Raw genomic sequence first — 27,735 nt, 5'->3', positions numbered from 1 at the left:
GAGTCCTTGGCTGCCCTGGGCTTCCAATTACGGGGGAACTGAGGGAGGGTTGTGACAGCTGCCCCCTAACCTTATGCCCTTGCATGGGAGTCACAGATCACATGCATGGCCTTGATGGACACTGCTGTTCAGTAGATCCTCAGGTCACACACATGAGGCAGTGCACATCTACAGTGGGATCCTCACTGACTACAATATCTCATAGAACTATGATTACTGTAGTGTAAGTAATCATTGTTTACATATTCTTCAAAGTACCAATATTAACTTAATTATTAAACTAGATTCTGTCTTTTTGTTTTCAGAGATCTGGTGGACAAACTGCCAAGCTCACATACTTTTCTTCTCCTTGGTGATGCATACATGAATATTCAAGAGGTGAGCATCTGCATCGTGATAAAAGATGAGCAGTATAGTTGAGTAATTGGCTGTCATTAGCAAGTTTTGATACAGTCTCGCTTTCTGGTTCTGTTAATAGGTGATCAGGAAACAAAATGTATGCTAAGGAAAACTTAAGGTCTGTTTACTGGCTTAAAGTATATAAATACTATATTAATTTTAATTTAACTTAAATATTTAGAGACTAAATAATATACTCAAAATAAAAGGCCCCTCAGGGATGAGCATCAGATTTGGGGTGGTCAGGGAAGAGGAGAATTGCAACCTCAGTGAACAATCAAGCATTTTCAAGTCAAATATTGACTAGAGATCTGTGGGTCGAAAGTTGAGGTAAATTCACTTCAGAAATGAAGTTGGACAAGGTTGGAACAGTTCATTCAAGCTTGAAGGAAAGATGTGTAAATTCTAGAAAAGCAAGGTTACCACAAGAGACCCCTTCAGTGCTTGGAAAGGCAGACAGCATGTGGAGTGCTTGCACTTGATTTTAAATCTTCAAGCAGTAGGTTGGGTCAAAGTCTGTGGGACAGAAAAACTTGAAAGTATAGGTCACTGCAGTACAAAGTGTAGGTGATGAACCCTACCCTAGGGCATAAGCATTTGTCTTCAGTTTGTTCTGGTCATTTGTCCTTTTAAAAAATGAACTCCAAAGCAAAAATGGAATTTGAGTTCAGCTTGGATTTGTGTTGAACTTTCTGACTGACAAGTCTGAATGGAAGGGAAAGGGGGGACACTGAGTACAGCAATAAGGTTTTTTGCATGTGCTTTTTCATACCTTCAGTGAACCAGGAAATGCCAAAAGAATTTCAGAGGATAGAGAAAAGATAAAGGTTAATTTAAAACTTTTTGTTTCTGTGCTGTGTTCTCACAGCTTAACGGGAATTCAGCACAAAAATGTGTAAATCAGTGTTATTTTTGAGTCTGCTGTCATCTTAAGACAGTCTGGTAGAGACCACCCTGAGAAGTCCCATAATTTGTGAAACAAGTAGTATTGAAGCTCGCTTTGTGGCATTAACAGATTGCTCTGTTAGCTCATTATAGGCCTTTTAGTATAGTTTTGTGAATTTATCATCTGTTTTTCTTTGTTACTGTTCTAGCCTGAAGAAGCGATAGAAGTCTACGAGCAGGCTTTAAAGAAAAACCCAAGAGATGGAATTTTAGCAAGTAAAATTGGAAAAGCCCTAATCAAAACTCATAACTATTCAAAGGTATGTTATGAATAGTTCATAGACATGCTGTATAAATGGATTACTGTCTACTTCAATGTTAACTTGTTTTTCTAGTACACATGCAGATAGAAGCATTTTACTATGAAAGTTCCAAAAAAGTGGTTTTTCATACTCCTCAAAATGCCTGGAGTATTGAATGTTGTTTTTTCTCTTTAGCAGGTCTGTTTGGCCCTGATTATGTCTCATGGAAAACTTAAACATTAATTATTTTTAAGTAGAATATTTTTCTTTCCTTATTTTTCACTGCTGAAGACAGCTACATAAAAATAAGGTCTTTGTTGCTAAGGAATCCATCTGTTCCAGACTGATTATCTTTCCTGAAGTTATGAAGCTCATCGGAACCAAATAATGATGTCACAATTGAAGGATCCGGACTTTGGGTTGAAAATAAGTAAATGCATAATAAAGCGTTAATAAAAGTTTTTTGTGTTTTATTATTAGTATAGCGTGTTTCAGAATTACAAGATTCAGTTAATTTCATTTGTCATCTTGTAAACAAGAACAGTCCATGCTACGAATGTGGAACAAATATCTCTCAAAATATTCTTTGGATGCTTCTTACTGTTACAGTAATCCAACAGTATTGTATATCAGCTCAAATTACTTTGACATAAATTCTTAGCAGTTCTTGAAGTATGTCAGTGTAGATTCCGCTCTAGGTATGAATGCATATCATGAACACAACCTTGGAGTCTTTTAAATAGCAGTGTTGATTGGGCTGCATTGGCAACATGCATGTCCTCACACTCTCCCATCCAAAAGCATAATGGGCAGAGGCCACAGCTGCCCCTCAATAACTTCTTACCAACTGTGACAGTGAGACGGTGCCCTCTTGGCACCAAGGACCAGTAATCAAGACAAAGGAGATGAACATTCTGCTATATGTAATTTCCGATAAGTCTCCTCTTCCCAGAGGGATAAGCTTAACTCTTCGTTCTACTCCTGGGAATGGAGCAGTAAGCTCATGCAACAGGGGAAAGTGATGCCGGCTCACTTCTGGCTCAGTATCTGAGACCTAAAACAGCGCCTATATCTAACAGTGTTGGTGACTGCCAACTGCCAGCATCAGCACCAATAATCATTAACTCTGGTGCTGACCTGATGTTAGCAAACTCCTCTAAGTCTCCAATGCTCCCCTTTGCACTGAAGGCACTGTGCTCAGCATGGTACATGCTTAGGGCTTATGATATCAATGTTGCCTCAAAGATCACTACCATCATTGGAGAGAGTCTCATTTCTTACCAGGGCACATCTTCTCTTCATCTTCAAGCAGAGAGCTCTTGCTCCACCATTCAACCAGATCAGGGAGAGGGTCTTTCTCTTCGAACCAGAGTGCATGACCCCAACTCCTTCACCTGAGGCATGACAATGGCCTAATCAGCTTTACCAAAACCAGCCTTATTCCTACAGTGCTCCACGTTGGGCATCCTGGGGACCTCCATTTAGGAGCAGATCTCCCTCCTACCAGTCATGGAAAACACAGTAGGAGAGTTTGACCTAGATGATTGCTGGTCCCCTGAATATGGACAGAGGAGCAGCATGAACAGTTGGCAGATAAAGAACAGGCAGGTTTTGAGCCACCAGAACAATATCCTTCATCCTTTCCCAAAGATCAGTCATTGGCTTCTTCTGATGGGGCAGTCTCCTGATGATTTTATAGCCTTCCAGGAGCCGCTTTCCCCTAGTGCTGGTCTCTTAAAAATTAGAAACATCAGTAAGGGAGGAAAAAGCTCACAAGTTATTAGACATACTACATTCTTCTGCTCCTGTCAGAAGAGTGTTGCGAATTAACAAGGCATTTTAGAGGGGACTAAAACTTTTGGCCAGCAACATTACCTCCAGCTAAAAGAGCAGTAGGGAAAAAGGTACCACATACCCCAAATTGGTTGTAAGCAATTCTACTTTCCTCCTACGCAGTTAATGGGGGGAAAAAAACTTAAATCTAAAAGTGCACCTAAGGAAAAAAGACAGAAACTATCCTCGTTTGGGACAAAAGGTTATTAATGTCACTTTGGCTACAAAGAGTGAACTTTCAAGCCTTGTTCGTGAAGCAGTTATCTAACCTAGAACAAGATAATCCCCTTTTTTTTTTTTGTTAAACTTACGTAGAACATGAGAGGAGTTAAGTCATTATTTCTAAAGGACAGCTAGTGTCAGACATTGTTACAGACAGCCAAGGATACCTCAGACATGGTGCCTAGACATATAGCCACTGCAGCAACTATGTGAAGAATATCATGTTTATCGGACTCTGGTATTCCTAGAGAGATGCAGAATGCAACTGACAACTTGTCCTTTGGGATACGGACTTATTGAGCACATGTACTGATGATGTTTTACACTTCCTAAAAGATTCCAGAGCCATACTGCAAACACTTACATCTCTGTACCAGATTGCAAACTTTTCATATAACAAGGGCAAGCCTTACAGAAAATACCCAGCTACTTACAGCAACAACGTTCTGAGTATCCACTCAGGAAGAACCTGAGGTTCTTCTGGAGAAGGTTACTAATCAGTGTTCACCTGCTTCTAGACAGTAGGTTTGATATGAGGAAGATGAGCCACATTCAAACTGGACAAGATGCTTACTTTCTCTTTTCTATCAGCTGGGACTGGAATAACAACCAAGCGGTGAGTGAGAGAAGTTGTCTTGTGGCTATCATCCAATTCTAGTCCTTACCCCTCTTTCATCTCTCTCGTGGGACCCTTCTCGTGAAAATCAACCAATAGAAAGTGGTATTCTCTTCTTCCAAAGAAAAAAGGGGGTCTTAGTCTTCTTACGTCTAGTATAACACTGAACAAATGTATGTTGTCTTGGTTTCAGGATGGCCTCTGTCATCCCTTCTCTTCAGGCTCATGACTGGTTTGTGGCTTTTGACCTTCAGGATGCCTACTTCCATTTTCTGATCCATCTGGCCCATAGGAAGTATCTGCAGTTTACAGTAGGGCCCAATCAATGTCAATAAAAAGTGCTACCATTCGATCTCCGGAGCTCTGAACGTCTTCACAAAATGCCTAGCTAAGGTGGTAGCACATCTAAAGAGACAACCATATCTAGGTGATTAACTAATCAAAGGCAGGTCTGATCAGGAAGTCACTATAGCCCTGAACTGTCTTTCACCTATTCAGACAGCTGGGCCTTATGGTTAAATAGTTTCTCACCCATCACAGATGACAGAATTCATAGGAGTCCTAATCAACTCCAAATTGGCAAAAGCGTATCTTCCTGAGAACAGATTTTGTTCTGTACAGATCAGCACCGGTATCAAAATGAATCCGAGTAAAACCTGCCTCAAACTCGTAGGTCACGCATCAGCTTGCGCATATGTGACACTGCTAACCAGACTTAACCTACTTCCGTAAAAGGCTAGCTGAAGTTATTTTATCCTTACAGAATATCAAATGAACATGCACACTGTTGTTCTAGCTTGTGCTTTATCAGTACTGAACTGGTGGTCAGATCCCCAAAACATTTGGAATGGAGTACCCTTTTCCACCCCCACTCATATAAAGACACTGTCCGCAGATGCGTCAGGAAAAGGTTGGAGCACACACTTAGACCATCTCCAAGTACAAGGAACTTGGTTCCAAAAGTACACTCAAACATTCCAGAATTGTGAGCAATTGGGTTAGCTTGCATAACATTCCTACCTGTTTTAAAGAATTCGACACTGCAGATTCTCGCAGACAACACATCTGCACTGTATTATGTAAACAAGCAAGGCCCCTGTGCCAAGAGGCAGTCAATTTATTGGCATGGTATCAACAACGTGGGATAGCCCCAGTAGTTCTCCTCATCCTGGAGTCAGCAGTTAGCCTGTTTTGGACATCTGCTGAATATCGCCAACCACAAATGGTCTCTGAAGTGCTTCATCACCCCAATATTTCTGAGGAAATGCTGAGGAAAGTCCATTATGGACTTTGGTGGCAAAAAGAACATGAAGTGTCCAGTCTTTTGGTCCTAAGAGGCATGAGCATGGGATCCTTTCAAGAGTCCTTTCTCATAGCTTGGGATCAAGATTTCATATATAAATTTCCATTGATCTTTCTGATGCTAAGGGTGATCGGACAGGATGCAATCATGCCGCTGTTGATAGCTTGACATTGGCTAAGACAATTCTGGTTGATCTCCTGAGAATGTCTGTTCAGCCTCCAATAGTGCCTCTCATCTGTCCAGACACTATATCTCGGAACCAAGATCAGATATTTGACTCGGGCCCAAAATTGCTACACCTGACCGGTCTTGATGTTGATTGCAGTGTTGTCGTAAGTGTTGCTATGTAACCTCAAAAGCTTGTCTTTCACCCACAGAAGTTGCTTCATTAAAAGATATTCCCTCCCCACCTGGTCTTTCTAATAGCCTGGATATTGCTAGTTGAGTGCAACTGACTGTTTACTACAAATACAAGAAATCCCACTGCAAAGCATAAAACTGTCCACACGGAAAAGTGGAAAAGACTGTCTATTTGGACAGCCGTTGAAGGCTCCTAGACCTATAATCCTTCATTATATTCTACATTTTTGAAACACTTTGGACTTTCATTTAGTTTTGTTAATGTTGACCTTATAGTGATTTTTGGCATGCCATCCCTCCCCTGGTACAGTCATATTCAGTTTCCTCTTACCCCAATGTATCCAGAGATTTTCAGTCTCTAACATTTCTTGCTGAATAACCCAAAGGAGAGTAGTGCCTAGGATTGGCTGGGAGTTCAGTGAATAAAACCTCTTTTAATCCTTTTTGCTTTTTTTGAGGCAGGTGCTCTACAGTGCTGCCGATATTTAAGCTGAAAGAGGTAGTCAGTTTAACGTTTTTGGCATACTTTACACGTGCTATAACATAATCCTTTTTTTAAAATATCCTTGAAAATAGATTTTAAAAATTAAACATCAATGTACTTAATTCCAGTTTTAATTTTAGTCTGTTTTTTTCCTTGTAACATATAAAGTCATACATTTGAAAATTAAGTTTTCTGTAAGCTTATTTTAATTTTTCAAATACTGTAACTATCACTGTTTGGAAAACAGATAATATAAATGCTTTCCCCACATTTTGTCAAAAAAGCTTCTAAACAGAAATTTTCCAATCTGCTCTAATTGACTACTTCAGTGGCGCTGAAAGCAACCCATATGAGGGTATCCAGAAGGTTTTTTAAACTGTTAGCCTTCATTTTTCTTTTCTGTACAAAGGACCAAATCCTGATGCCACATATAATGGCTCATACAACCACTGCATCGCTTTAATAGGGCTGTCCTTTTTAAGAACCTATTTTTGTTGTTTCCTTGAGTGATTAAGAGTTCTATTTTTAGTTATAATTGCATTTTTTATTTAAAAGTGTAGGGAAAGCAGAAGATACTTCATATATATATATATATATATATATATATATATATATATATATATATATATATATATATATATATATAATTATTCTTGCCACTTTTTTTTTTAAGAGCACTAGCATCCCCTCTGTTTGCAGATGGACTTCAAAATTGGGCAAAGAGATAATGCTTCGGTCAAAAAAGTGGGTTCTTCTGTCTGTAAATCCATTCAGATTTGGTTATCAGCTCTCAGGATTTAAAAAAAACAACAAAACTCTGAATGAGGGAGTGGTGCTATTTAAAAAATAGTGTGAGATCATATAATTAAAGATTTATCAAAACGCAGAGGCCCAGGGAACAGAACTAAGATTGCACAGGCAACCTTACATTTGACACTTCTTAGCTTCTGAGTCATTGACTTTGCAACCTAAAGCTTCTTTTAACATAGTTTTTCTATGTAATTCTAGATTGAAATAAATGTCTGCTGTTATCAATTTATTAGTGTTTTTACAGGACATTTCAGTGTATAATTAGGGTGAGAGTGGAGCAGGTAGTTGCATCATTAAGCAAAATTTCACTAATTACCTAAGTGCAAGGTATTATTTTTATTAAGATTTATTTTAGAAAGCCGATTTCCATACATTTATTAAGTTTTTCATTTCAGGCAATAAGTTATTATGAAGCTGGACTGAAAAATGGTCAACAGAATATCCTTTGCTATGATCTGGCTGAACTCCTGCTGAAACTGAGGCAGTATGAAAAGGCGGAAAAAGTACTTCAGCAAGCTTTAGACCATGAGCCTGGTATGAACTAGTCATTTTATTTACAACAAAACATAAATATTAGGGTGTATGTGTGTGTCTGTGAGATTTTTAGGAATAAATGGGTATAGTGTAGACATTTTATCTTATGAACTTTCAAACTTGTGTGGGCACTGTACTATGAGAATTGCATGTAAATTAAATTTAACTCATTGAAAGGTGACCAGCAAAGGATTTTTAAAATATGGAGTTCAAACTTCCTTACTGCTTTATCATGTGTAAAGGCTGCCTGAAAAGCCTGTTTTCTGTCTTAGAAATAACTTTTAAAAAGTTAAATCTGGTAGTCTTCCTGGTTTTGTTAGAAGAACACTAGGAGGTATAAGATGTTTCTTGTGCCCTCATCACAACTTAGAGGGGTGAAGGTGTTTGAATCTTTAACACAGGCTTCCTTTATTCAAAATATTTATTGGTCACTGAAACTAAATAGCAGAAATAGAATTTTAAGACTGACTAAAAATCCCTTATTAGCTCAACTTTCATATTCTTGGTTTTTGTAATGTCACTATTGCTTTAATTCACTAGTCTGCCAGCCCACACAGGATCTGAATGTTAAATGCAGAAAACAAGCTGGAAAGGACTTCACATGTACAGTTAATCTACTTGTTTGGAATCTGATTGAGTTAGCCAAGGCCATCTGGCTCTGGCTAACCCAAGAGTCACATTTTATACAAATTGTGATTTTTCTGTAACAGTAAAAACAAACTACCCCACCATAACCTTTCACATTTTCTGTATATCACAAGGAAGCAAAAAAGTGCACAAGTCAAACTTATTTTCTTTGTAGAGCCTCTTTAAGAATTTTTTTCCTTATTTTCTTCATGTCCTTATCTGACAAATTATTATTCCATTGGGTGATATGAAACAGTTAAATAACACTTTTATAAAATGTAGTAGTGCTCTGTATTTTCTTATCCAAAACAGAAATAAAATATTCTGTAATAATCTACAGAACACTGGAAAATGTACTGTGGGGGGTAATTGTGCACTATATGGGAAATAGAGACAGAAAACTTATTAAGCCATCTAATCTACCTTATTTACACAAAGAGCTCCTTGGAGACAGCCTGCTTATAGAGTGCTGCTCATTGTACTGTGTTTTATAAAATACACTTTAGTTTTAGGCACCTGTGTATTTAATACAGAGCTGTGTTTTTATCTAGAAGTAATAAGATCTCTTTGGTAAAGAAGTAGAGATATAAATAGGCCCTAGATATACCAAACTGTAAAGCAGCCATGCTGTGTCAATTGGGAAGCAGATGAAAATTATAGTATATAATGGAAAGTGCTTATACTCTTCAAAGCTGTTTCTTCCATAGTTCCTTTCACAACCACTAAATAAAAGTAGCTTGCAGCTTTTTCAGTAGCCCTTGAAACATTTAGTTAAAATAACCAAAGCTGTGCTTTCAGTACTGTATCTTTTCTATCAAAAATCCATCCAAAACAAGGTGGTTCTTCAGAGTTTAGCAATAGTTAAGTGAAAGCACTGTACAGCCCAGTCCTGCTCCCATTGATATAAGTAGGACATTTCCTATTGATTCAATGGGAACAGGATTAGAACCTTGATCTGCGTATCTTATTCAAGGCATGTTGGAAAGTTTTGTTTTTTTTTCTCTCATGTATTTGAAACTAACATGAGCTGAACTAAACATGCAACTCCTTTTGGTTGAATCTTATGCAGATCTCCAGTCCAATTTTTTCCTTAACCCTGAAGATGTGCATGCACAACTTCATCTTTCAGCTATGACTCATCCACAAGGTGTCATTAAACTGTCCAAAGGAGGCAGATCCTACTTTAACTTTTTGTTTCATATTTTAACAGTGAATGAGTTGTCCTCTCTAATGGAAGATGGACGTTACCATGTTCTTCTCGGAAAAATTTATAGCAAAATGGAGAAGACAGATGAAGCTATTGTTTCTTTACAGCAGGTAAAGAAAAAATAAGTATGTTAAACTTCTAAGATTTTGTGGGGAGGAGAAGGACTTCTAGCATTCTGCAGAAATAAATTGGATAACAAAGTGGCTAAAGTAGAAAGAAAAGAAATAAAAATAAACTAGAGATTGAATTGCTCAGAGGATTGGTAAGAGGATACAGACCTTTTTATCTCTAGGTTAGTGGTTTGATACTGACTGAAAGTATTACTGTTGCTAGCTCTTAGGTGACCTATGAATTAAAGGTCTAAAGTCCAAGTCGCAGCCACATGTTCATGTAAAAGCCACCATAGTTTCAGCAGAGTGGCTGAACACCAGGCATGGAGTCAGAGCTAGTAGTGGCTGCCTTCGTTCAGGTCCAAAGCACACTGCTGAGCAATATGGGGAGTTTGTGGAAGCTATGGCTGTAGCCTTTCTGTGTATAGAGTAATTGAATTTCAGTTGCTGTCCAAGGGCAGCATTAAGGATAAGGACTGGTGAACTGGGGAGTCTAAAGTTAAGACCTAGAATGGGGCTTGAGGGGAGAGCTGTAATGGCTAGAGAAAAAGGACAAAACTGTGGTAGCTAGAGACAGTCTGGAGCTTTGGAAAAGATACAGCACTTCTCCACAACCTGAAAGTTGATCTGACCAAAGAACCTCCTTTCCACTCATTTGCTGAAAGACCTAATTTCAATGTGTTGGGTTCCAATGATTTCCTCCACCACACGCACAAAAACCTAGGGCTGGACTGCAGATGCAGAGAGCCTTGGCAATATCTTTTGAGCAGTCTGAAAAATTAAACCAGGTGTATTGCCCAAAGGATGTTTGCATAAAAAACCCAAACATTACATGTTAATCTGTTGTAACATTTTGGTATTTCGTATCTTAATAAGAAATACATCGACCTTACTCCCATCTCTTATTTTTGGTCCTTCCTTGTCTCATTCTCTTCCTTCAGCTTTTTTTCTTTTTAGAGTTCAGTATCTTCTCCACCCAACTCTCAGTAACTGTTTCCCTGCCAACTGATTTCTACATTTCACCCTTTATTTCCTCTGGCTCCTTCATATTCTTTTACTCTCTTCTTTTACTCTCCTCCCTCTTTGCTCTCCATCTTCTAACATATTCTCAAGTGTCTCATTCTCTTTTGCCACTGACTGGGTCTGCTTGCTTCCATTCCCCTGAAGCTCTCCTTTCTCCCTCTGCCTGTCTGCCCATGCCTCCCTCCCACTTTGCTACTAAAATGCCCTGCATTAACTTATTAGTCCCAACTATACATTCACTCACCACCTGCCACTCATTATACCACTCTCTCCCTCCCACTCCTGCCTCTTGGAAGGGGACCCAGGATTGGCCCTCACAGCTCTTTTTCTGGATCTCTTTGCCCCCCATCCCCTATACACACTATCTGTAGTTTCTTTCTTCTGCCGGAAGTGGATGTACGGAGGAGGAAATGTAGTTGGGGACTGGCAGAGAAGATACAGCACTTCTCCACAACCTGAAACCAGTAGTCAGATTTTGTCAGTACTTAGTGAAACAAACAAAGCTTGTGTACAGAACAAGAGAAGGCAGCTTAAAAAAAGACTTGATGTGACGCTTGAGCTGAATGTTTTTTCACATGTAATCAACAGCCTTCATAGGCAGAACTTTGAGAAGGGAGGAGTCCCAACATTGCTTGACAGTGGTTGTAGGGGGAAAAAAGATGAAGAATGTGTTTAAGTACAAAAAAATCAATTTTCTTTCCCACTGTTGATTACTTGTACTGTTTTTGTAAACAGAAAGCTGCTGCTTTAAGTAGACAGCTGCTCTTGTCAGAATCCTTCAGTGATGTCTTGTGCCAGTACTTTTTGCCATCACAGCTCCTGTCACAGTGATGGATTAGGAAATTACTGAATGAACTGAGGACGAGGGGGTGATTTAGAAGAGTCCTGTAGCAGTAATCTTTTTTACTTTAAGTTTATACAACTATAATTTTGAGCTAACTATGATCATATGATGGCTTGAAAAAATTATGAAATGCTCTGAGTATTACTTGGTTTTATTTTCACAAGTGGTCAGATCTTAAATAAGTTAGGTAAAATGTGTAAAATGTAAGGAAAATGTTGCAGATTAGTGAAATTGGATGAAACTTTTAATATTACTAAAATGGCAGATTTTGTCATTTAATAAAAAAATCACTTTCACTGTTAGGCTATGTCTATACTACACATCACTTGGTGGGGGTGTGTAGTATACGTGGAGCTACATGCCATGGTGAAAAGGACATCTGCACTGCTGTGTGTAGCTACTTGTCAGTGAAAGGCTCTGGCAGAGGGTATGCGGTGTGTGGGGGGGAGGGGGCGCTAGTGCTCCAGCAGCTCCCAATCGTTGGAATCTTTCACTGTGATGAGCAAAGGCTCTTCCAGCTTCCTGCTGCCCGTGTCTTTCCCACAGCAGGGGAAGGGCTCCATCAATGGGAAGCTGGCAGAGCTTTTCCTTGCTGCCAACATGAGAAGAGCTCCAACAGAGGAGAGGTAGCGGGACACTGCATTGCTAAAAATAGCAGCCTTGGTGAGGAGGCCTGGCTTGGGTGAGTAGAAAGTCATGCAGGGTACGTACTCGAATACATACCCACACCCTTCAGGTGTGTCTTTACTTACCTAAGTTGTTCCTCACCACCTACGCTTCTGTTTATTCCCATGATGGGGGTGGACTACCCATGTGTGTTCTCCACACACTCCCGAAAGAAGCATGCAGTATAGATGTACCTTTCGTGTGTCATCCAAAAAAAAAAACAACAAAAAATTAGAAATATTGCCCAGATCTTTCTAATTTCCTCCACTCCACCCAGGTGGAAAATCTACTTTTCAAGAAACCAATACAATTATATTGTATAGAATACATCTACTTTCTTGGCATGCAGGTGACAAATGATGGTGCTGGCACACAAAATAAAAATATTTTCTTTTTAATGAAGCCCTGTTAAATGGACAGAAGGTCTGTATTGGACAAGGATATAGGATATCTCCATCTTTTTGGAATAATGTTAAAAAAGCTTGTGTATTTTAAGAAAAACTGAAACAAGAAGTAAAATACCAACCTGATGATTGAGTGCATTGTGAGTTTGGGGACAAGAATTTTCCTTTGAAGCATTTTTTCCAACTAAGGGAGAGCCGGTAACAAACTTGTGAATGCAACCTCTGCATTCACAACTTGTGCATTTTTTGTCTAATTATATTAACAAGAGTGCATACGTAAGAGTGATTGTTATTATCATGTTAACTTTCTGCTACCCTCACCCTTTTTTTTCCCCTAGGCTCGGGAATTGCAAGCCAGAGTACTCAAACGGGTTCAGATAGAGCAGCTGGATGCAGTTCCTGCACAGAAACAGTTAGTAGCTGAGATTTGTGCGGAGATCGCAAAACATTGTACAGCCCAGCGAAACTATGAGAAAGCAATTAAATTTTACAAAGAAGCTCTTGTTCATTGTGAAACAGATAACAAGGTCAGTCCTATCTCAAAAATAACTATTTTATGTCACCTTTTATTGAAAGGGTCTTGTCATCTAACAACTTTTACTGCTGAACTACAAAGTAAAATAAAATTATGCCTTTGTTGCTGCTTTAAGATGTAGAGACCATGTGAGTTCTTTTTCTACTTGTGTCTATCTTAGGGATTATCTTCACTGCAATGGCAAATAGTGTTGCCCCTAACCCAACTCCCATCCACTGGCACAAATCTATAGCTCAAGTTAAGTGGTGCTTTCAGCATGACCTAATTGACCTGTCAGGAGGTAGGGGTTGAATTTTAAATGCTGCTGAGACTTGAGCTGCTAGTGCAATTGGGAATGCAGCCATAGGCTACAGCTTGAGTTTTCACAGCTCCTCAATTGCTAATCCAGTCACTCTGTGTAGTTCAAGTATTATTCCACAGTGTGACCACTCTAAGTTGAACTCGGCTAGTTCAAGCGGAGTAACTCACACTAACTGTTGCAGTGACAATAAGCCCTTTGAAATATCACGTCTTTAGCTTCCTGTTTTTCCTAGCTGACTGGATCATACTGGGATAGTAATATCATAAGAGATGGAAACCTTAACTGTGGTTTTTTATACCTAATTTGAGACACAGAGAAGGTGATTAGCCAGATTGATTAGAACACTGTGTTTTGTTGGAGTTAAAGGTTTTAAGAAAAATAGTGTGACTCAACATCCCTTTTCCACTCAGTTGAGTGCTGGGAAAGCTGCAGCTCATATTTCAGTTTCTTGTGATGCAACTATCCTATTTTTCAGAGAAGCTTCCAGCAACAGTAGGAATGGCTTGATAGATGTAAGGAAGAATCAAGCAGGAAAAAATCCTTTTTTCCTACAAAACTTGGTCACCTTTTTCACATACTAGTGAAGACGTGCAAAAGGAAAAAAGTTAATGGAAAAATGAGCCTTTAAACAAAATGTAAAACAAAACAAAAAATTGATTTCTTGTACTCAGAGGCAACTTGTTTCAAAGATGTGGTAATACATTCTTCTTCAAGTGATTGCTCATGTGCATTCCACAATAGGTGTGTGTGCGTGCGTGCGTGCTCCCCCATAGGGGAGCGACCTAGTGACCCCTGGAGTGGTGCCACCATGGTGCGGTATAAGGGGCGCTGTGCGCTCCTCCCACCCTCAGTTCCTTCTTGCCGCTAGTGAAGGTGCTTCGGAACTGCTCTGCTCCAGCTCTGCTGTAGCTTTCCATCTTGGACTCTGTTAATTCATAGTTAGTAGTGCTTGTAGTTTTTAATTAAAAAAAAAAAAAAAAAAAAAAAGTTTTAATTAGAATTAGTTAAGTGTGCCTGAGTCGGGGCGTGCTCCGGGCTTTAAGTCGTGCGACACTTGCAAACGATGCCCGTGAGTGACCCGCACGTGGACTGTTTACGCTGTCTGGGGAAACCCATCTTAGCGATCGCTGCAAGATTTGCAGATCCTTCAAACCTTGGACCAAGAAGGAGCGGGACATTTGGCTCCAAGCCATTTTGATGAAATTGGCCTTAACCCTGACACCGCTGCAAGTCGGCACCAAGCACCGTGGCATCAGTGCACGGTGACCCAATGGTGCCCTCCACAAATCGGCACCGCTCCCCGTCCACAGGACACTCCAAAAAAGCAAAGAAGCGGTCTTCTCTGCCAAAGCACCAGAGCAAGACAGGGGGAGGCTAGACCCGCGTTGGGCAGCTCTCGGTCCCCATCAGTCTCGTGGCCTCCGACTCAGGTTGAGCAGATTAGTCCAGTCCACTCCAGGCTGGCCTCACCAGATGCCAGTGGCCACATTCGGGTGCCTTCCACGCCGTGTGGAGGCACCAGGCTCCTTGGCCAGCACCATGGTACCAATGGGCCCTGACACAGCCCCTGGTGGTGGTTCACTCAGTGGCCAGAGCCTCAGAAAGACCGTTGGCCTCCCTTTCTCAGCCTCCCGGAAAGGAGTCAGTGGAGCGTTCATCTCCAGTCCTGTGCTCAGAAGGGGACCAAGTGGTGGGATCTCCGGCACCAGTGGAGACACAGAGTACCCCACCCTCATCCTCCCCAGATGAGGCGATCATGGCCACTCCTCCGCCTGTCCCTCAGGAGGACACGAAAGCCCACCAAGAGCTGTTGAAAAGGGTGGCATCAAGCCTCAACCTATAAGTTGAGGAGGTGGAGGAACCCTCGGACTCCCTCTTCAACGTCCTCTTGGCTTCGGCACCAGGCAGGGCGGCTCGCCCGCTCCATGAAGGGGTGGCAAAGATCTCGAACGCCTTGTGGCAAACCCCGGCATCCCTGCCCCACATCTCTAAGAGGACAGAAAGGAAGTATTTTGTGCCCGCCAGGGGGCATGAATACCTGTAAACCCACCCTGCCTCCAACTCTCTAGTGGTCGAGTCAGTCAACGATAGGGAGCAGCAAGGTCAACCCGCTCCTACTCCTAAAAATAAGGACTTGAGGAGACTAGATCTATTTGGTTGAAAGGTTTATTCGTCCTTGAGCTTCCAACTGAGGGTGGCGAATCACTAAGCCCTGCTGGGTAGATATAAATTCAGTTTGTGGGGCTCCCTGCCCAAATTTGCGGACTCCCTCCAGGATAAGAGTGATAAGAGAGTTCAAGGCTCTGGTTGAGGAGGGCCCGGCTGCTGCCAGGGCGGCCCTTCAGGCAGTCTCGGATGCCACGGATACGACTGCAAGGTCTCCATGAGGTGAGCATCGTGACTCCTGCTGTCTGGATTGTCCAGAGAGGCACAGAACTCCTTACAGGACCTTCTATTCGATGGCAAGGCCCTGTTTGCGGAACAAACAGATGTGAAGTTACACAGTCTGAAGGACTCCTGCATGACATTAAAGACCCTTGGCCTCTATGTCCCAGCCTCGGGCAGGACCAAGTTCAAACCACAGCAGACTCCCAGTCAGGCCACCCACTCCAGATATGAGCCCCCTTTATAAAAAGTCAAGGGACTATAAAAAGCGCCCGCAGAGGCAATCCTGGCCTGCACCACATCCTGGGCCCTCTAAGGGTAAACAGGCGGGAAAGTGCCAGTTTTGACGGGACGCCCGGGGGCTACTTACCAGTTTATACCAGGGATCCACTCGCACTAAAACTTCCCTTCTCCAATTGGTTGTGTGCTTTTCTTCCGGAGCGGTCACGGCTGACCTTGGACCGATGGATCCTCAACACTGTCTCCCAGGGATACACCCTCCAGTTTATTTCTACCCCAACCACCCACCCTCCATCCCCATCCACTTCAGGGACCCCTCTCTCGAGAGCCTACTTGAGCAGGAGGTGAGGTGGCTCCTTAGTTTAGGAGCGGTGGAGGTGGTGCCAGCGGAGTTCAGGCGCAAGGGGCTACTCCCGCTATTTCCTTATCCCGAAGGCCAAAGGGGGACTCAGGCCCATCCTGGACCTGCGAGGCCTGAACCAGTACACGGTGAAACTCAAGTTTTGCGTGGTCTCTGGCCTCCGGCCTCCATCATCCCCTCCCTAGATCCCGGGGACTGGTACGCCACCCTCGATCTACAGGACAGGTACTTCCACGTTCGTATATTCCAGGGACACAGGCGTTTTCTCCGTTTCACAGTTGGGCAGGAGTACTACCAGTTCACTGTCCTGCCATTTGGCCTGTCCACAGCTCCCAGGGTATTCACAAAGTGTGTGTCTCTGGTAGCAGCCTATCTCAGACATCGGGGAGGTCCAGATCTTTTCCTACCTCAACGACTGGCTGGTCAAGGGCAGCTCCGGGTCGCAGGTACAGGATCATATATCCCTCCTCCTGTCCAGCCTGTAGGGCTCTTCCCCTGATGAACTTTTCATGGCTTTATCCAAAATTGTCTGTGATGGAACCTCAGTCCCTATGATGAACTTCCCCCTAAGTAAGCTTTGGTTAGTGAATATTTATATAGCTGATGCATCTTCAGAAATAGATCAGGATTGGGGTGTCAAATGTGCTAGTCTATAAAAATGTATATAAAAATATAGTTTGACTCAATTGCTTATACTCTAATTATAATCAAAGTATATTAATGAGAAGTTCTCCTTCTGTTGGTTGAAAAGACTTTTTGTATTTATTTTTGTTTAGAGAGAAGTCTGTCTATGTAAGGTATAACATGGCAGCCATCACCATAGTATCTGAGGGTATGTCTACACTGAAAACTTCAAAGCGCTGCCACAGGAGCACTCCCGTGGCAGCACTTTGAAGTGTGAGTGTGGTCGCGCGTGAGCGCTGGGAGAGAGCTCTCCTGGTAATCCACCACCACGAGGGTATTAGCGCCGAGCGCCGGGAGTGCGTCTCCTAGTGCTCGGAGCCTGTCTATACTAGCGCTTTAAAGCGCTCAGACTTGCTGCGCTCAAGGGGGTGATTTTTCACACCCCTGAGCCAGCAAGTTAGAGTGCTATAAAATGTAAGTGTAGACATACCCTGAGTGCCTCACCGTTTTTAATGTGTTTATCCCCACAACACCCTTGTGAGGCAGAGAAAGTGCTATTATCCCCATTTTACAGATGTGGGAACTGAAGGTTAGATTCGCTAAGTGACTTACCCAAGAATATACAGGAAGTCAGGGAATTGAACCCAGGTCTCCTGAATTCTAAGCTAAAACACTAACCACTAAACCATCCTTTCTCTGTTACTTGCATAAAGAGGAATACTTCTATATTTTTTTCATCTCCAGGTAATGTTGGAACTTGCACATTTGTACCTTGCACAGGATGATACTGATGCTTGCCAACATCAGTGTGCATTGTTACTGAAGAATGACCAAGATAATGAAGCAGCTACAATGGTTAGTGAGTTGTACTAATTTGATTTGCTGTATCAAGAGTACTTCATGCTAGAAAACTATTTAATATGTACTGTCTAAAATATGTGTATAGAGAATAATGTATATTTTAAAAAAAAGTGTTTGGAGGAGATTTAGTAAACGAAGATGAACAATCTATCGTTGAGTGTTGTTTGGATGTTCATTTGCATCAGATCATTATCCAGCATAGTTTCTAACTATTCATATACATAGCGTTACTATCTTGATACAGAATGCATGTTACAGAAACATGAGAAGTGGAGAGGGAATTGTAAGAGAAACACTGGTCAGAATATGGCTAGGTGCCAACAGAATAAACAGTTATGAGAAAACTCTTCTCTTAAACCACATCTTTACCACTGCACTGGTTGCCTACAAGAGATGTAGCCCAGAGTACTTTACCTACTGGACTGTGTTATTAGGTTGGCATCTGTTTGGGAAAGCTCCTTTTAACCTTAAGGTGGACAGGGTTTTAACAAGCTGCTTAAGTTACACTGGTTATGGTGTGGGCATCCTCCTCTGGAAACTAGAACCTACTAAGTTATGGATCAAGCAGTTGAAAGATTTTACTGTACTAGAAAAACAAACTGCTTTTTCCCCCCCTGCTCATTGGAGGTCATGATCATGCCTGGATTTTATTCTGATACTATATGAAGAACCAGGAGGAAATAACATTCAGAAGAGCACTTGATAAATCTGTTCTTTTCCATCCACCTCCTAGTGAAAAGAAACTGAAATTTGGAATAATTTGGACTTATTTCTCCTTATTTGCCTGTTATAATATTTTTCCTCTTAGTCTTAATAACTGAGTGTTCTTCTCTCTATATACTCACCCTGGATTTCTAATAAAAACACAATTCATGCTAGAAGGAATTTGTGCTTTTCTAATTTTTTTTAAAATTTCTGTTAATATGTAACTGAAAAATAATGGAAGACATAACTGAAAAAAACATATTTCTTTCTCTTAACATATGGCTTTTTTTGTTTAATATTTTGAGATTAACAAGGAAGAACCCATAGGGTCAGGGGCAGGATTTCATGGTACAATCAGAAGTAAAGTTCTCTTTAAATTGTTAATATAAATTTCAGTATATTCCCAAACAAATATTAAGTCTCCTTATTATGCATACTTTGAGATAATTCTAAAAATATTTGATTTCAGAACCCCTTTTATAGAAAATTAGATTTCATTGTTTTTGTTCTCTTGTTTACATTTTCATTTCAGTAGATTTGGGGATTAATCAAACAACCATTCCATACCATGTAACTTCTTTTTTTTTATTTTTATTTTTTTATTAATGTTTTGATCGTGTAGATGATGGCTGACCTCATGTTCAGGAAGCAGGACTATGAACAAGCTGTTTTTCATTTCCAGCAGCTCTTAGAGCGCAAACCAGGTGTGTATTCAGTAATGATATTTCCATTTCTTTCTGATACATGAATATCAAACACGAGCCATCCCCTAGTTCTAATGGATATCATAGACACAAATATTTAAAGCATCTTTTCTATGAAGCTTAAGAAATGATTATATCTAGATGAAATGTGCATATTTCATATAGGACCTAATATAGTTACAGAATTATTTAACTTTTTTTGTTTCAAATACACAGCCAAAGTTTGTGTGTACACAAACAGAAATAGGATTTCAAGGCTAACATAAGTAACTGGAGTGTGCTGTAAAGTTTGTTTGTTTATATGCAAAATATGAGTAGAAGTACATATAAAACTGTAAGTTTTAGTGATACTGGAGAGAGTGTAAAGTTTGCTATTGGGAATATGTTTGAAAAAAGTAGAGTATATGTAGCAAATGATATTTGATTTTTTTAAAATGCCATTCAGTTGGGCCCATACCTACTCTAATCTGACCATTAGACCTTTTAAAATGCATTGTAAATATAATACATACAGGTACAAACGTTTTTTTTATTTTAAATAGTTCATGTACTCTAGTTTAATTTGTAGCACGAATTGAAAGAGGGATTTACTTTATTTCTAATCTGTTTGTCTAGCAAATATGTAACTTAATTTAAAAATGTTCTAAATGTATGTGTGTATTTAGATAATTACGCAACTCTGTCCCGTTTAATTGATCTGTTAAGAAGAGCTGGGAAGCTAGAAGAAGTTCCAAGATTTCTCATAATGGCTGAGAAACATTCCTCCAGAGCAAAACTTGAGCCGGGTTTTCATTATTGCAAAGGACTGTATCTTTGGTAGGTACAGTTATAATTGATAACACTTATTGGGTAACTATATTATATATGAAAAGATAGAAAAAATTTCTTTGAAATTCATTACAACTCTGAACTTCTTATTATTACATTGGTAGCTACTTGGCTAGGAAGTCTAGATTCAGTTACTGGGATTTTAGGAGAGGTTTCCTTTTCTTTTCTGAAAAACACTTTGCATGTGTCATTTCTAGAAAATGAAGCTAATTAATTGTATCTGTCTCTAATACTCCTTTCACTACTGTATCTGATGCTATTTCATGTGGAATTTTTTGCTGTTTTAATGCAAGTAGTAATTACATTCTCAGAACTTAATATGTACACAATAAAAATACGTACCTAGTTTATTTTGAAGGCTACATTTTTCTTCTTTATTTTATTTAGCTTCTTGTCCAAACTGAAAGTATTTTTCATAACTTGTCTAGGTATACTGGCGAACCAAATGATGCACTTCGACATTTTAATAGAGCCCGGAAAGACAGTGACTGGGGACAGAATGCAGTTTATAACATGATCGAAATTTGTTTGAACCCAGATAATGAAACTATAGGTGGTGAAGTGTTTGAAAATCTGGATGGTGACATAGGGTGAGTTTAAAAATAAATACATTTTTTTTTCTTGATAACACTTTGGGATCCTAGTCTAAATTTGAATAGACAATAAGAGAGAGAGAGAGCCTCAGTGTGGCATATAAAAATAAGAAAGCTACCAAATTGCAGCAAGACGATTAAGGGAATTCTGTTCTGGAACCCTAGACATTTGTAGGATGCCTTTGCCTATAATTTAGAATAACTTTCAGTACAGAAGAGAACCAATATTGAATAGTCATATAAAGGTAACTATTGTATGTAACAGTGTAACGATTTTAGTATGTTATCAGTTACAGCTTGTAGCTTATTTAATAGTAGTATTGCATAACAATTGGGTGTTTTGTAAACTCTTTCTTTCTAATGTATAGTAATTCCACAGAGAAGCAGGAGTCTGTGCAGCTGGCTGTGAGAACAGCAGAAAAACTTTTGAAGGAACTCAAGCCCCAGACCATTCAGGGTCACATTCAGCTTCGTATCATGGAAAACTATTGCCTAATGGGAACCAAACAAAAATCAAATGTTGAACAAGCACTAAATACTTTCACTGAAGTAGTTGTTACTGAGGTTGGTGATTTTTTTTCCCGCCACTCCCCCCTCCTTCCCTTCCTCCACAAAAAAGTACTATTGTTTTTTTTTTATAATTTTTCTTGAGTTTAAGTTAAGAAATATTATGTGGTACTTAATATTATCAGGTCTGAGAATTTGTTCCCTACTAGGTAGAGAATGATTTTTGAAAATTTAGCAACAAAACATGCTTGAAGCGTTCTCTCTCGTTGATACATTCATTTGTGGTTGAATTTGCAAATTTATTAAGAAATTGGTAACTAGGCTCACCACGCTTCTTGAAATGAAACTGATTTTTTGCTTAGTAACTTCGTCTAAGTCTAGATAATGAGCTTGGGATATGATTCCCAGCTCACATACACATTTGCGCTCTCTCTCATCTGAGCTAGCATGCTAAAAATAGCAGTGAACGTACAGTAGGGCAGGCAGCGGCAGCATGGGATAGCCTCCCTGAGTATAAACCCAGTGGGTACATGCTCAGGCGGCTAGCCCATACTGCTGCTGCGTGTGCCATTATGGTTATGCTACTGTTCTTTGTTCAGTAGTTCAGTGAGCACATGAGTATGCATACATGAGCTGGGAATTGCACCCCTAGCTCATAGTGTAGATGTAGCTTTCATGTAGTCTAATTCCCAGTGTTTTAAAAACTGCATGACCAATAACACATCAATTCTAAATTCATTCCATGTCCAATAACTTCAAAATTGGATGCTTTTATGTATTTTCATTGGCATTTCATTGACATTTGGTTTGGGTCTTAGCTTCTAGTTTTATCTTTCTGTAGCTGCTCAGTAACAGTATAACTTAGAAAACTTAATTTTGTTCTTAAAATGTTTTATTGCAGAAGGATCATATCCCAGCACTTTTGGGAATGGCCACAGCCTACATGATTTTAAAACAAACTCCACGAGCCAGAAATCAGTTGAAACGCATTTCAAAAATGAACTGGAATCCCATAGATGCAGAGGAGTTTGAAAAAAGTTGGCTCCTTCTTGCTGATATTTATATTCAATCTGCAAAATATGATATGGCTGGTGAACTATTAAAACGGTGTCTTCGCCATAACAGGGTAAGTGACAGAATAGTAAAGAGTAATCTTCCATATACTTATCTGTATGCTTTATTTTTAAATTTGCCTGCGAAAATGTATTTTATTTCAAAATTGATTTTTCTTATGTGGGGGAAATGAACTTGGAAAGAGTAAAAGACTAGCTGTTTACCCTTGAGAACAGAAAATGAATGCATCTGCAGATGCTACCTAATGAGTTGTCAGTAATTTATGCAAGTTTAAGCTGTGTTGAGGCACTATGTGCTGAAGGTGTCTATGGAATGTCAAGAATGCATCTCATTATGAATCTGATTCGGGGCTAATGAAAATTGCAGACAAATATAAATTGTGGACATTTTCCCCATTTTTTTAATGCGTTATTTTTAGCTGCGTATACAATTTTGTATGTTAACAGAACACGTCTTATAAGCCCTATTTTACAAATTAATCTACATAAATTTAGTTTTTCTGATTCTTTCACCCGTCTTGCACTGAGGAGTTGCTTTTCTCTGGATTCTGAAGCTTCTAATGTTTTTATTGGGCACATGGGATTTCTGACCTGGCAAGCTGCCAGAAGCTCTGCTTGGATGGTAGGAAGTCAGCAGCTTTAGCTCTCCTGCTTAATATTTCCCATTATTTTGTTTCTCCTTGGTGGTTGAGAGCTTTCTTTTCCTTTCTACTTATATACATCTCACCTTCCTTCAGATGAGGCAAATTTAAGAGGCTTTTTCCTCTGCAGAGACCACACCGCAGGGTTCAGCCTCAGCATCCTGCAGGTTCATGTAGCTGCTTTTTAGGTATCTTTCAGATTTCATCTGCTGAATAGCAAGACACTACACCCTCATGTTTCTAGAGTCATCAAAGCAGAACTTATGTTTCGTTCTCCTGTCAAATCTCCTGCTGTGCTTAGAAGCTTAGTTTAGTTCTGGAAGTGATAATGTTCCTCTAATCAAAAATGTCCTGCCAGCAGAGACTCCCTCTTTTACGCGTAGTGGGTTAAGCATGAGAGCTTCCTCTGATTACAGTTGTGACAGGATGACATTGGGTCAGAGGTGGTCTTTCAAGTAGGCTGTGTATTTGTTTTTATATGCAAATAATCCACTAGTCGTCATAATTCATTTCAAGTAATTTAACAGTCTTTGTTAGATACATAGTTAACATATATACAGAGCATTTTAGTTCAGGTCAATCTGTCAGTCTAACCTAAAACTAGCTGCCTGCTCCAACTGTCAGCTCCCACACTCTGTAGATTCTATTAGTTCTCCTACAGTCACAGTAACAGCACTGGCTGGTCTAAATCTAGTGCCTTTCACTCTGAAAACCAGTAGGTAACTTGAGCAGATCCTGGACCAGTGTGGTGGGGAGGGGGATGTCATGTGCTGCTGCTGAGATTCTATAGTAGCTGGGTTGATTAAGTTACAGCTCTGTTTAGAGGTGACAAATACAGATCATATCAAATTATTTTCTTTAAACATCTTTGTACCTCTGAAATATTTAGATAGATAAGGTTCTGAATAATGGAAGGGAGGGGAAAGTAAACGAAGGATACAAAAAGATTGCATTCCAGGTCTCCAGCGCCAGAGCACAAGGAAGAGATGCCCATTCCCACATTGGCCTCCAATCCATGTGCTGTAAAGAAGGCCTGCAGGAACTGTACTGTGCAGATAAAAATGGTTGCTAAAGTTTTTTGGTTTGGGGTTTTTTTAAATCACTTGTATGTTTATGGAAATAATATTTTCCACAAGCATTCTGAGTTACAAACTTGACTGACAAAATACATTATTTTGGTGAACAGGTTTTTAGGATTGCTTTTTACAATCGGAAATGAACGATGTATGTACATTTTGAATGAGAGAGCCTATGTAAACACTTTGTCATGCAACATGGGTTTGTGTCCATTTAAAACATGTAGATTTGGTTTTGATCGCAGACCATATTCTGTGTTAGGTTACAAAATCAAAGAGAGCTTTGTTTCCAAAGCTAGACGCTTTCCATAGAATCAAGGGCTTTTTTATATATTTATTTAAAAAATACAATTCAAGAACCACTTGTAGACCACAGACTTCTTCGTAAGAGAAATCTTGGACGATTTTGTATTCCAGTTTTCCAGATGATCTCTGGTTGGTCTTGTAGGTTATAAATTGAAACCATTTCCTCTTAGACATAGGAAGTTCAATCTAAAACAGTTTTGAATAGTTAAGATGAAGTTGAATATAATACAGGTATCTGCATTTGTCTTGTCCCTAGTGTAAATAATTAGCATGCTAAATGGATAATTAGGACATTAAGTAGAATTCTGTAACTTCTTTACAGAAAATACTCAGTTTAGTGGCAGGGCAATACATCTTCTATAAACCATTCAAAATGAGACTTCCAGAAAGCTTGCTTATTTTCAGAATTGTTGCTAATTGTGAGCATGCTCTGCTTTATATGTTTAATATGGAGATTCCTGTCTTTCTGTATTTTGTCGGTTTCATTACAGGCAGGGCTGGTAGCACTACCTATTCAGGTTGCCTGAAACGTCCCATTAGAAGATCCTATTTTCAGTTGTTTACAATTTTGCCAAACTATTTAACCATTCTGGCTGCAATTTTTCATGGCAGGTGTTTGTCTCAGGTTAAAAAAAAAAAAATTCTGGAAAATTTTAGCCGAAGCAGTTTAGCCTTTTTCAGGAATGAGGCTAGGGGAAAATACATTGTTTTGCCCATGTTAAATAATCCTGGCAGCAGCCTTTCTTTGAAAAGCTCTAGCATTCCTGTGAGCAGAGACTTGAAATTTGGCGGGGGAATGGCCTTTGTGTCAGGGATGTGCCTTTTGTTGTAACCATGAAAATCCACCAAAATTTGGCCTACTTATAAACCTTTGAAAAATAGCAGTTCACACATGCTACAGGATAATAAGGGGTAAGTAATGGCCAATGCTGATTTGTCAAGAACAAATCATGCTAAATCAATCTAATTTCCTTCTTTGATAGGTTAACTGGACTAGTTAATAGTGGGGAAGCAGCAGACATGATATATCTTGACTTTAGTAAGGTTTGAACACACTCCCACATGAGTCTTGTAAGCAAACTGGGGAAGTATGGTCTAAATGAAATTGTTAAATGGGGAGTCACTGGCTGAAAAACCATTCAGAGTAGTTGTCTGTGATGTAGTGTCAGACTGGGAGGACTTACAAAATGGAGACCGGCAGCAGTCTGTCCTGAGGTCGAAACTATTAAGTATTTTCATCAACAACTTTGATGATGAAGTAGAGAGAACATTTACAAATTTGCTGTTGAGGGGATGCAAACACTTTAGAAGACGGTATTAAAATTTAAATAAAATAAACTAGCTTAATAAATTAGAGAATTGGTCTGAAATCAATAAGATGAAATTCAGTGAAGACCAGTGCAAAGTAGAAAACTTAAGAAGGAAAAATCAAATACATAAATACAAGATGGGGGAATAACTGGATAGGCAGCAGTACTGCAAAAAGGGATCTGGGATGGAACACAAATTTGAGTGTCAGCAATGTGGTGTTATTGCAGAAAAGACAAATATCATTCTGTGATGTCTTAGGAGGAGTGTTAGATGTAAGACACATGCGGTAATTGTTCCACTCTACTCACCACTGGTGAAGTCTCAGTTGGAGTACTGTGTCCAGTTTTGTGCACCATAGTTTCAGAAAGATATGGACAAACTGGAGAGTGTCCAGAGGAAAGCAACAAAAATAAAGGTTTAGAAAACTCTGGCCTTTCCAGGGAAGGTTGAAAGAATTGGGCATAGTAGTCTAAAAAAGAGAATAAGGGGGGGCATAATAGTCTTGAAAGACTTAGTGTTCTAAAGAGAACAGAACACAAGAAAAGCAGTACTGTGTCAGACTAAAGGTGAATGGGAATCAGTTCTCCATGTCCATGAGGGGTAAGACAAGAAGCAATCGGCTTAATTTGCCACAAGGGAGATTTATGTTAGATATCAAGTAAAACTTTCTAACAATAAGGATAGTTAAGCATTGGAATGGGTTATGTAGAGAGACTGGAATCTCCATTGCTAAAGAACCGGTTAGACAAATAACTGTCAGAGATGGTCTAGGTATGCTTAATCTTGCCTCAGCACAGGTGGTTGGACTGGATAACCTCTTGAGGTCTCTTATAGCCCTACGTTTCTATGATTCTGTGCTCAGTTGTAGTTTCTTAGGGTGTGTCTACACTACGAAATTAGGTCGAATTTATAGAAGTCGGTTTTGTAGAAAGCGTTTTTATAGTCAATTGTGTGTCCCCCCACACAAATGCTTGAAGTGCATGTAGTCGGCGGAGTATGTCCACAGTACCGAGGCAACCATCAACTTCCAGAGCGTTGCACTGTGGGTAGCTATCCCACAGTTCCTGCAGTCTCCGCCGCCCATTTGAATTCTGAGTAGAAATCCTAGGGCCTGATGGGGCTAAAACATTGTCGCGGGTGGTTCTGGGTACATATCGTCAGGCCCCCCTTCCCACCCTCCGTGAAAGCAAGGGCAGACAATTGTTTTGCGCCTTTTTTCTTGAGTTACCTATGCAGACGCCATACTACAGCAAGCATGGAGCCCACTTAGCTAACCGTCATCGCATGTCTCCTGGGTGCTGGCAGACGCAGTACTGCATTGCTACACAGCAACAGTTTATTGCCTTTTGGCAGCAGACAGTGCAGTATGACTGGTAGCTGTTGTCCACTTAACCCAGGGTGCTCTTTTAACTGACCTCGATGAGGTCAGGGGTGCCTGGGCAAACATGGGAGTGACTCAGCCAGGTCATTTCCCTTTTAAGTTTAAGTTCCCTTTTGCAGCCAGCAGAAGACGATGGCCAGCAGTCATACTGCACCGTATTCTGCCGAGCACCCAAGAGATGACAATGGTTAGCGGTCGTACTGCACAGTCTGCTGCCAGCAAGATTTATAAAGATAGATGAAGTGGATCAAAACAAGAAATAGATCAGATTTGTTTTGTATTCATTTTCTCCTCCCTCCCTCCGTGAAATCAGCGGCCTGCTAAACCCAGTTTTGAGTTCTATCCTTGAGGTTTTGAGTTCTATCCTGGAGGGGGCCATTCTGTTTCTCGCAAAGCCACCCCCTTTGTTGATTTTTTTAATTCTCTGTAAGCCAGCCCTGTAAGCCATGTCGCCAGTCACCCCTCCCTCCGTCAGAGCAACGGCAGACAATCGTTCTGCGCCTTTTTTCTGTGCACTCGCCATACCTTGGCAAATATGGAGCCCGCTCAGATCACTTCGGCAATTAGGAGGACATTAAACACCACACGCATTATCCAGCAGTATATGCAGCACCAGAACCTGGCAAAGTGATACTGGGTGAGTAGGCGACGTCAGCGCGGTGACGAGAGTGATG

General features: G+C 40.2%; 1 protein-coding gene across 1 annotated transcript in view; it reads left to right on the top strand.

Moving 5' to 3' along the window:
• Positions 1-27,735, top strand: part of TTC21B (tetratricopeptide repeat domain 21B) — a 95,675-nt gene that overhangs the window by 48,831 nt on the left and 19,109 nt on the right. Inside the window, exons 16-26 of the mRNA XM_074967471.1 lie at positions 306-378; positions 1,494-1,604; positions 7,610-7,748; positions 9,586-9,692; positions 12,968-13,156; positions 17,820-17,930; positions 19,264-19,345; positions 20,011-20,161; positions 20,602-20,763; positions 21,135-21,330; positions 22,175-22,399. Of these exons, the coding sequence (XP_074823572.1) occupies positions 306-378; positions 1,494-1,604; positions 7,610-7,748; positions 9,586-9,692; positions 12,968-13,156; positions 17,820-17,930; positions 19,264-19,345; positions 20,011-20,161; positions 20,602-20,763; positions 21,135-21,330; positions 22,175-22,399 (1,546 nt within the window). The remainder of the gene's footprint in view (positions 1-305; positions 379-1,493; positions 1,605-7,609; positions 7,749-9,585; positions 9,693-12,967; positions 13,157-17,819; positions 17,931-19,263; positions 19,346-20,010; positions 20,162-20,601; positions 20,764-21,134; positions 21,331-22,174; positions 22,400-27,735) is intronic.

The sequence above is a fragment of the Natator depressus genome, chromosome 11, assembly GCF_965152275.1.
Source record: "Natator depressus isolate rNatDep1 chromosome 11, rNatDep2.hap1, whole genome shotgun sequence".
In the NCBI taxonomy this organism is placed as follows: Eukaryota; Metazoa; Chordata; order Testudines; family Cheloniidae; genus Natator; species Natator depressus.
This window is presented reverse-complemented; position numbering and strand designations above follow the sequence as displayed.